Below are 10,731 nucleotides of genomic sequence, written 5' to 3'. Positions count from 1 at the left end.
ATTTTGTAAGTAAAAAATCTGAGGATTCACATGTCACACGATCATTCATGAAAGTTTGCAACTGAAAGTTACAACCTTTCAAAACAGTCATCTCCAACGGTGGGAAATTCAAATAAAACGGAAAAGATGTTTTGATTGATCATTTTCCAAAGCCGTAGCCGAGCAACGACGACGGCGCGAGGGAGGTCCCTCTTTCCAACCCTTTTTAACAAATCGTAGAAGTGTTTCTCTAGTTAAACACTTTAACTTTTATTTTCACCACCAATGAGGGAGAAATGTCTTTTACTAATGTATAAGAGAACCTTTTAAATTTCTCTTTTCATCTTTCCTCTATTTTCCATTAATTCTTGCTATATACCCAACAATAACTTCATCCCCTTTTACTGCTCTCAACAACATTTCCCTATTTCTAAGGCTTCAACTTATTATGTCATTGTAGACTCCTGTAGCTGATCATCACTCTTATTCTCAAAATTGGTTTTGTTGGATGTTTGAGTTTCACTCATTATGGCATTCTTAGTTTGATTAGTTTTCTCCTTTCCCACATCAGTGTTATTGTTCTTATTCCTTTTGTTTACAATATTATTCTGCTTTTCATGATTTCGTTGGTAAGATGAGGTTTGTCAATTCCAAACACGACTCATGTAGGTTTATAGACTCCCTAAGGAGGTTCACTTTGGCCTTATCTGTTGATTCTATAAACAGTGTTGTCTGATCATTGGCCCCAATTTGAACAAAAGAAAGGTTTTATTCTGATTTGAAATTGAGAGTCCACCTAATTTGTAGCCATATTTGAAGTCTGTTCATTATATTGTACAAAACCATATTATTGTCTTCATCATTAATGAAGTTCAAGAACACATTAAAATTGTCATACACCTCTATCTTGAGACTTCTTTTTAGCTAATTTTTCTCCGAAAATATGGAGGAAGTTGAAAATACCTTACCCCTATATCAAGAACCAGGTTCTTGTATATTTGCCTATGAAAGAGTGATAATAACAAAACAATACTTTTTCTTGAAAACCTTCCTCACTCAAGGAAGGAAAAACTTTGTTTTATTCTTCCACAATTATTTCACGATTACAACTCGATAATCAAAACTTCAACAACTCTCGATTAACTATAATCGATCTAAACAATTCCCAAGAAGTCAAACCCATTTCTTGGTTACAAGACTCACAATCTCTAGACTCTACAAGAAGCCAAACTCACTCCCTGTTTACAACCCTCACAAACTCACTCACAAGCACTAATTCGACTAAGAATCAATGTGACTCACTATTTCAAAAGAATTCCAAACTCTAGAATTCTTTTGATCTCTTTCTCACACAACTCTCTGGCCTTTGCTGCTATTCTCTCTCTCTCTCTCTCATTTTTTCTATCTCTCTTTTCTTGAATTGCAAATACAATTTTTCTTATCTCGATCTTACGCCTTATATAGAGAATCTGGATTCACCGTTTACCTTCTTCGACTTCAACACGGAAAAGGACTTTCTGCGTTGTTTTCTTTTTCCATATTTGTCTCTAACTCTCTTTCCTTATTTGCTGATGTTTTACCTTTCCTTGTTTGCCTCTAACTCCCTTTATTATATTTGTTTACCATCTTTGACTCGGAGTGCTGCTGCTATCCTCTATGGATTTTGACTCTACTAATTAATTCGTACACATGCGCCTTTATTTCTGCTGCTTCTCATAATTTATTCAGTCCATGTATATGTGTAATGACCAGGAAAGTCATTTTTAGAAATTATTACAAAATTACCGTTTTACCCATCCCGATAGTTGCCCCGAGTCTTTTTTTTTTATTAGTCAGTGAAGTTGGTTTGAAAATCTTGAACTATTGGTGTAACTACAGTAAATTAGTTGGCGGGTATTTATTAAATAAATAATTTTTTTAGTTGGTGGTTAATGGGCCAAGTTCATATATATATATATATATAAGTTAGTGAGATTTAACATTTATTTAATTATTCAGTGGGTCATAATTATTTGCCATAATCAATTAAAAGAAAAACAGTTAGCCTCTCGAAGAGGACCTCATCGGCGACCGATTAAAGTGCAACAGGGGAGAAACTGTTGTCGAACAAAACTATTGTTGCGGTACCGGAAAAGGGCGACGAAACTTTAGGTAATATTCAGGTGAGTTTCAAATGGTGTCTACTTATATTATTGTTGCATATAGGAATTAGTATTATAATATTATTGGATTGAAGAATTAAGAGATGAATTGTTGCAAATTGAGTGAATTGTCCGTGCTTTGTGACCGAGGATAATAAAAAAAAAAATTGAGGGACACAATCATTGCCAATGATAAGGCAATGATAGGCAGTGATAGTAGAATATGCTTAGGATTGGCAGTGATAGTTGAATGGAAGTAATATGGGTTAAAATATTATTTTGACATTAGAGGTTACTGATTTCTATGGATTTTGGAGTTGCAAAGTTCTTCATGGTGATCACATGTTCCAGCGTATTGGTGTGATGTACTTAAATTTTAGAGATACTATATTATATGAATATCATTAGATTTATGTTATTTAACGAAATTGAGGTCTTAGACTTGAAATTTGAAAATATGAGTTGACATGTTAATTGACATCAAGATTTAGGAATTTGATTTTAGGTTTGAATGAGTTCTTGGGTCTAGTTGGACATAGAGTAATATGAATTTGTTAGTTTCGAAATCTTATCGTGGTCATTTATTTGAATAGATTGTATTGATTTGGAAGTCCAACGAAAGGGAAAGGCTCAAGTCCCGGAGTGATTGTTCAACTATTTGAGGCAAGTGGATTTCTAAACCCTTGTTAAGTGTATGGAATTCGTGTATTTCCTTGTAATATGTGTTTGGGGGTAATGAGACTTGGTGATGGGTTGACTTGTCCACATTGATTAATTCTAATGATGAAAAAGGGGTAATAAAAAGGCAATGTGATCAATTGTTTGTGTGATGTGTTGAGAATTGTTTGAAAAGGCTTGTTGAATCATTGTTGATGTTGTATCATGATTGTGTTGTTGTTGAATTGTGCAATGTTATGAAAATGGTCATCTCCTTGAACATGTCAATTGTAATGTTCTGAGACATGGTTGTGACAAGTGTTATGTGCATTAAGAAAGAATAAGAAATTAAAGAGGATGTACCATTTCAAGGGACGTATCGCGCGCCGCGATGGATACTATATTTCGAGGGACGTGTCGCACGCCGCAAAGGATACTATATTTCGAGGGACGTATCGCGCGCCGTGATGGTTACTATTATTGAGGGTCGCATCGCGCGCTGCGATGGATGCATGGACAAATATGTCTCCCATGGGTCCCAGACTGAGAGACATCGGGTGTGTATCACTAGGTCAGACAAGCATCACTATACTTGACATTACATTCCATTGCATTGCACATATTTATCATTAGTGAACTTGATATTGTGTTTTGCTGATCTTGTGAGTGCCTTTCTGTGGAACTTTGATTGATGAATATTGAGCTTGTTGTTGAGAATATGTGATTGTTAGAATGTTGTTGTTGAGATATGTTCTTGTAAATTGTGAACTGTTGGGTTGGGCTGGTCTTATACAGGTTGTAGTTGTGGAGGTTCGGTTGGTGTGTAAGGAGTACCCGTATTCTATCCCTTAGCTTGTGTTTAGAGATTTACTTGTCGAGTACCGTGTGGTTTGGTACTCACCCCTTGCTTCTACAATTTTTGTAGGTTACGAGCCTGGATTTTGTGCTACTTGTCATTCTCTTCTTTTCTGAGGCTTCTTGGAGATTTGTGAGGTAGCTGTGTATCATCTCAGTGGACCTTCTTACTCCAATTTATGATCATGTTCTATTCTCGAAACAAGGTCATTTGAGACTGGTGTTTTTCTTTTGAATAAATTGCTATGCTTTAGAGGCTTGTACACGTGACAACCAGATTTTGGGGGTATTTTTGAATTGATTATAAAATTTCTGCATTATATTGTAATGGTTGAGTTTTAGGCTAACTTGTCTTGGTGGGATAAGACGAGCGCCATCACGTCTATTTTTGGGTCGTGACAAAATGCACCTAGTTCATATTTTGTCATCATCAAAAGCAAATGTATGACCATGTCATTTCTCATCAGAAGTTACATGATTAATACTACATAGGAATGTCACTGTTCTTTCTCTTTATTCATTGCTTGAACGTTAATGTATTCGCTTCATAGACATTACTATATCCTTCCTCAAAACTTACAGGAGATGTAGACTCAAATTAGCAAATTATTTGACCTTATGATATCAGTAAAAAAAAAACAACCTTCCAACCAAAAATTGTTTTTAGTGTTAGTGTAATACAAGTTAAATCCTATTTGAAATACTTATGACATAGAAACATATATATGTATATCCTGTGGTGTTCCATGTACAAAAATGACCACAGAATAATACTAAATATGCCTTTTGCAATATATAATTAAACTTCAAGATTCTTCATCTGCTTCATAGTCTTCAAGATCTTCTTCATCAATAGACATTATTTTAGATACACTTCTCCTACAACTTCTTATTTTAGGAGTCTTGAATCCCAACCTTGACTTCTTGTTTACATCATGTCCCATTTCATCTTCTTTCATCAAGTCACTAGGCGGTAAGAAACAGTCCGCGGAGAGTCCTTTTATGTTAAAATCAACTTCTTCAATAGTCCAAACTTCTTCCATCCTTGTTCTAGTGTGCCCTTCAGTGTTCTCACCAAACCTGAAGAGAGAAACAGAGGTCCTACCAGCATGTGCAATATTAACACCGTCTATTGTTCGATAATCGAGGATTAATGACTCCATTGTTGTTTCCCAAAAGACATCATTTCCTGGGGCTTTAATTCGCAAAAGATGAGTGTCTTCAAGCTGGAACAAGAGCCCTGTTCTTTGGCTGAAGTAGCCCCATACAGTGTGCCTCATTACCTCTACTTTGCTGCTGCTTCTTGCTTTTAGAGATGAGGGCTCTGCTTCAAGCTTTAGTACGAAACAGTCTTCTTCATTCACTGTCTTCTCTCCAATACAAATTGACGTCGAGAATAAATTAGCAACGGATTTTGGATCAAGACCCTGTTTTCATCATTAAGTTGCAGCCAGTTAGTTCATACTAATTGACGAGCCAAAATTTTTATTATCAGACTGAAAAATATGAAAAAGTCAATACAAATAACAAGTCAAAGGACTTAACATCTACGGTATATACTACAAATAGTATAGTTTTCACCAAACATTTCCCCTACCTAGCTTCGCCCTTGAGTTCATACAAAAACAAAATACTAAACATGCTTTATTTATTTATACTGCGTGAAGGGCCAGGGGATACAGAGAATGGTACCACGCACTTATTGTGTGAAAGACTTTCATCAATATCACTAGGCCGTAAATTTTGATACTTGTTCAATATTGTCTTGTTTTTATTTTAGGTGTTTTTAGTCCAATAATTTCGCCATCTTCAGAACGTGCGGACTTGTAATAACTTCAAAGTCCACATTTGCTTCTTTCATTGAATATATTTATTGATTCATATTCTTGCCACTAGCAATCATTTTATATAAATGTTGACTTGTTGGTTTAGATAGAGGTTAAGGCTAAGATGTGTGGCACATTTTCATAGTAGATGTTAATTGGAGTATTGATTACATCAATCATTGATTTGGTGGAAAGACAACTCAGGTCCTCATTAGGAATATGGCCCCAAAAAAGAAAAAGAAAAAAGCAAAAGCTGCCATGACAATATATGACAATCAGCTTTATAAGTAGGCCCTCCCTCCACCTCTAAAGTAAAAAAAAATACAAATACCAAAGGAATTTTGATCATATTCATGATGATTTCACACTTTCCAAGTTCAAGTTAAAGAGATTAATTAAACATGGGCCCCACACAAAGTGAAAAAACATGTATGGTTGTCAGTTAGCTATTTGCCAATTATTGTCCCTTCAAAGAGGGCTCCAGTTTGTGGTAAAAAAAATTCACTTTCACTTGATACTTGAAGTATTAAATCATCACTAACAAATGGATTAATTTTTATTTTTGAAAGGAAGTTGGTAATTTTTATTTGAATTTAAGTGACATACATTGATTTTCTAAAGAATGTTTATATTCATGTGTAATTTAACTTTGTCATTGTTGAAATTTACTTTTAATCACACAAAATACAGTCATGTAATTGAAACAACAAAAGAACCAATTTTCAAGTTATGTTACAAATCAATAAAATCATACAACTGAATGCAATAGAGATAATGTAATTAGTACCTGTAAAGAGCGACGAAGAGGCCTTGCAGGACCACGAGAAGCATGAGAATGATGCCATGGAGTTTGTCTCCAAGCCACTTTACCATCACTTCCAGCACTTATTTTACAGCCTGAAACTACCAACTCTATGCTCCACAGGTCAGGTCTCTTCTGCCACAACACAAATCCTCCCATTTCTCCACTACCATTTTTCACACTTTTGATCTTCATCATATTCCCCTTGTTTAAACCCATACCATCTCCCGCACTAAACTCAGACGCCACCATCTTTATCTTTCCCATTGCGTACATACTATCAATCGAATTCAGAGCACCTTCTCCCCCTGCTGCCGCTATGTACTGTTGTACTATATATTTCGCCATCGAAGCCTCCTGAATAGGTTTAAAATATACTAATTAAGTAAATAAGATATATGTCATTTCTAAAGTTTTAGATTACAAAAGTAATTCAACATGGGTTCAATGACAATTTTTGTTAATTGTTTAGTCCGTGAACATGAAAATCATAATAACTTACGATGGGATGATCATTGATCTTAGTATTGATAGAATGTTGATAACGGATAGGATGAGGGATTAGGGGAGCACCAACGACGCCGAGCAAGAGTTGAATTTCAGCATCTCGGCTACCAAATACGGAAGCAGCTGACTTTTCGTCTGTGTGATATTTCATGTTATGCCGTGTTCTGTGTTTAGGAGAAGCAAACATTTCTTCTGGGATGGGAACTTCCAGCACTGTTTCCAGCCCATCTTCTCTATCCAAGTTTGGGCATAGTGTCCTCATTTGGAGAGAAAATAAAAATGATTTTGATGAATGATTGAAACAATTGTAATGGAAGAGAAATATAATGGGGTTATTTATTTTTATGTTGATGGGGTCAGTTTTGGGAGTTAGTAAGTGAGAAAGCAACTAGTGGAGTACTAAAAGGAAAGATTCAAAAGCATTTTAGGAAAAGAAAATTAATTTAATTTGAAAGTAAGGGAAGGGGAACCGACAGTGGACGGCCATCACAAGACGTGCTTTACGACGTGATAGCACGTATTTATGTGTCTCTTTTTTGACTGTTGGTCGAAACATTATTAGGGGATTGAGGAAAATCAGTGTGTCTTTATCATGTTTCAATTATTAGTAGGGACTAGAGAGGCATAACTGCAGATGAAGGAGGTTAAAATTCACACTTGAAAGTTGAACACATAATATATAGTATCTACTTTTTGAACTTCCTTTTGTCATTACATTGAATTCCCTTTCCTTTAAATGCTAATGAGTTACATCAAAATAATTTCACCTATATTTCTGCAATTAAGAGTATTTGCATTCTGTATGTTGCCTTACTGTTCTAGTTGAAATTTAACACTCTGTTTTACATGCCGGAAACTTCAAAATCCGTTGATTCTACCAAACCTACTCATCGGTAACTTCTAGCTATGAAAGACAACCACATTTCCCATTTATAGTTTTTATAAGGTCTTAGAATCAATTTTCAGTTATTTATCTGTCGTTTATTCAATAAAATTCAATCATACATAGTAATATAAATCCACTTAATATTGTATATGTTGTTCATCCTGTATTCCCTAAGATACCTTTTAAAACCCAACTTATCAAACATTAATTATTTGAACTGTTCCAAATAGATGTCTTGTAAAATTTCTAGATCTGAGTTTGAAATCAAGATCAGCTATGGTGTTTCTTCGTTTTGGTTTAAGAAAGATAAAATGATAGATATAGAATTATAGAATGAATGAAAAATGTAAAGTCTATTAATTCTGTAAGAAAATATTACAATCATAATCATAGTGGTTGTTAAACTACTTCTAATCAGCTCACCTTACTACTTAATTGACATTACACAACTAACTACAGTTCTAATAGCTAACTATAGTTACTATTAGCCAACTAATTTTAGTTATAAATTGTAACTACCAATATTAATATTCATGTTCTGTCCTTGTAATTTCTTTTGTGACATGTCTGCTTGTTGGTCTTTAGTTACAACATCATAAGTTTTTATTTTTTTCCTAATTTTATTTTGTCTCTCCAAAAGTGACAGTCCATCTGTATATGTTTATAATAATTAGTATATTCATAAAATATGGGATTAACTTGTTACTATTGTCAATGCAGAAATAGAGATTGACCAGTTGTTTGATTGGTACTCCTTACCGTGGCAAAATCAAGAATTTCGTTAAAGATATTCTTGATTAAGTATATATTTATAAGAAAACATATTTGACTATTATACTTAAGGGCGGCTCAACGAAATAGTTAGCCAAAAGACAATAACTAAAAAAGGCCTAAAATTTATTTCACTCATTTTATTTTATAAGTTTTAATTTGACTCGGCGTGAAGTTTTGGATATATAAAAGAGTTTACTATAATTGTCTTAAATTAATAGTGCGTAACTGCATATAACAAATACTACTTTTGTCCACTTTTATTTGTCATGTTGCGCTTTTCAAAAGTCAATTTGACTAATTTTCAAAGTTAAATTAGATTACATTAATTAGATATTTTAAACAAAAATTTAGATATTCAAAAACTATACTAAAAGTACTATAAATTGCAATTTTTTGCATATCAATATGATGAAAAAATAAATGACAATTAGTCAAAGTTCTTATAATTTTATCACTCTAAAAAAAGAAACCATGACAATTAAAAATAAAAGAAGAGAGTAAAAACTATTCTTTGATATTTGTGCCTTTAAACCTGTCATGCTATTCTTATATTATAAGAAAATGCCATTAACGCTAAAACAGAAAGTAAGACTAGAATATTATTTTTAATATAGAAATATACAAATTACGACAACTACATTAAAATGGAGGGAGTATTTGATAAGCCTCGTATATATCTTTGCATAGTGTGAGAATTCGACAAAAAAAATTATTTTTAAAAAATAATAGAAATTGTACTCAAATAATTAATTATAGCTCGTTCGGACAATATTGGTTGATTTTTTAAAAAACAAAAAATAGGTATTTGAAATTGAAATTGTATAAGAGCGTACAGATTTTAAAATTGTGTTTGAATATGAAATTTATTTAGAAAAATATTTAAAATTTTTTGAGCAAAGTTATTATGTCACAATAAATAAATATTATATTGGGGCCTTAAAAATCTTGGGGTCTAAAGCAAGTGTTTTACTTGCTTTAGGCTTCATCGGACCATGATTATACTTATTTTTTTTATATTTTCGATAAAGGGTGTTTAACTGATCACCATTTTGTTCATGTAGCTATGCTACTAAATCTCGATGACTTATCAAAGGATTCAATTTTCACCAAATATCGTGTAACTGATCTTTTAGTGTTTGGGCAAACTGTTCAATCTGTATCACAAAAGTATGCATGCCAACTAATTTGAACCTTTGCTTTTTATTAAAATTCTCATTTCTGTGTCTGTTTCACATATTTCACAATCTGTAGTGTCGTCCTGATGATGTAATACTTTTGTGTTCACATAAACTAGCTAAGTATTTGTACAACGTTGCTGATATCTAGTTTGGTAATTATAAGATAGTGTTGCCTCCTAATCATATGGTCGTCTCAACAAGATTAGGAATTTAAAATTAATCTTGATTATTTTTTCTCTAGTTGATATATATAAAAGAATTTCATAAATAGTTATAGTATATGACTATATTACCCAATCCAACAATAATTTTGTTATTTACTGACCCAACAACCTCTCTTCCTTTTCTTTTTTTTGTATTCAATTGTAGATTACTTGTATCTAAGATACAATTTTGTGCGTGACCCTTTAATTGTACCTAAGATTTATTGATGTGTTACCATATATTAATAATATAAATTTACATAAGATGTTTTGGCGATACATGTAAATATTAGTGAAAAACTGTATCAAATATGTCAAAACAATTCAAAAATATGTATCAGAAAATGAAGGCACAATTATAGATAAGTTATTGATATAGATTACAGATACATGTATTTATGAACAATGATATATTTTTCAGATACAATAAATATGCCTACTTATTGACTATAAAAAATCACATGTATCCGAATTAAGTAATTTTTATTGGTATCAAATAAACATTAATATATTCATCAAATAAGTTGGTATTAAATATGCACTACTTTATTCAATAATGAATCTGATAATGGATCCATACTTAGAAAAAGAAGAAGAATAACTAGATACAATTATCAATTATGTATCTGATATCAAAAGATACATGTTCATCTAATATTAAAGATACATGTATTTGGTATCTCTTTATTATCTTCTTTGGCACGACCTAACTCGAACACTGTCAACCACCACCGGACCTCTGGTCAGCAACCTCCAAATGACCCCAAAATTTCACTTCTTTTCCGCACCTTTCTCATTTTTCTCCAACTTCAAATTACAATTTTTTTGTTCTTTTTTTAACAAATTTAAAGCTTATGTTTAAAAAATATTTTTCAACTTCAATTTTTTAATTTTTTTACCCCCACCTCACCCCGATCCCCCCC

At 32.8% G+C, this 10,731-nt stretch overlaps 1 protein-coding gene across 1 annotated transcript; it reads right to left on the bottom strand.

Annotated features, from left to right (window-relative positions):
* Window positions 1-4,230: 4,230 nt before the first annotated feature.
* Window positions 4,231-7,197, bottom strand: LOC102588896 (uncharacterized). Its single transcript, XM_006367152.2, has 3 exons — window positions 6,763-7,197; window positions 6,246-6,617; window positions 4,231-5,059 (listed from the first exon to the last, which is right to left on the bottom strand). The coding sequence occupies exons 1-3, from the start codon at window positions 7,027-7,029 to the stop codon at window positions 4,439-4,441; spliced, it is 1,260 nt and encodes a 419-aa protein (XP_006367214.1). The 5' UTR covers window positions 7,030-7,197; the 3' UTR covers window positions 4,231-4,438.
* Window positions 7,198-10,731: the final 3,534 nt, after the last annotated feature.

The sequence above is a fragment of the Solanum tuberosum genome, unplaced genomic scaffold, assembly GCF_000226075.1.
Source record: "Solanum tuberosum cultivar DM 1-3 516 R44 unplaced genomic scaffold, SolTub_3.0 scf00748, whole genome shotgun sequence".
Lineage (NCBI taxonomy): Eukaryota > Viridiplantae > Streptophyta > Magnoliopsida > Solanales > Solanaceae > Solanum > Solanum tuberosum.
This window is presented reverse-complemented; position numbering and strand designations above follow the sequence as displayed.

Coding starts and splice junctions, on each gene's coding strand:
- LOC102588896 (XM_006367152.2), bottom strand. CDS start 7,029: ATGAGGACACTATGCCCAAACTTGGATAGAGAAGATGGGCTGGAAACA. Junction 6,618..6,762: donor AGATCAATGATCATCCCATC/GTAAGTTATTAT, acceptor AAACCTATTCAG/GAGGCTTCGATGGCGAAATA. Junction 5,060..6,245: donor CTCTTCGTCGCTCTTTACAG/GTACTAATTACA, acceptor TGATGAAAACAG/GGTCTTGATCCAAAATCCGT.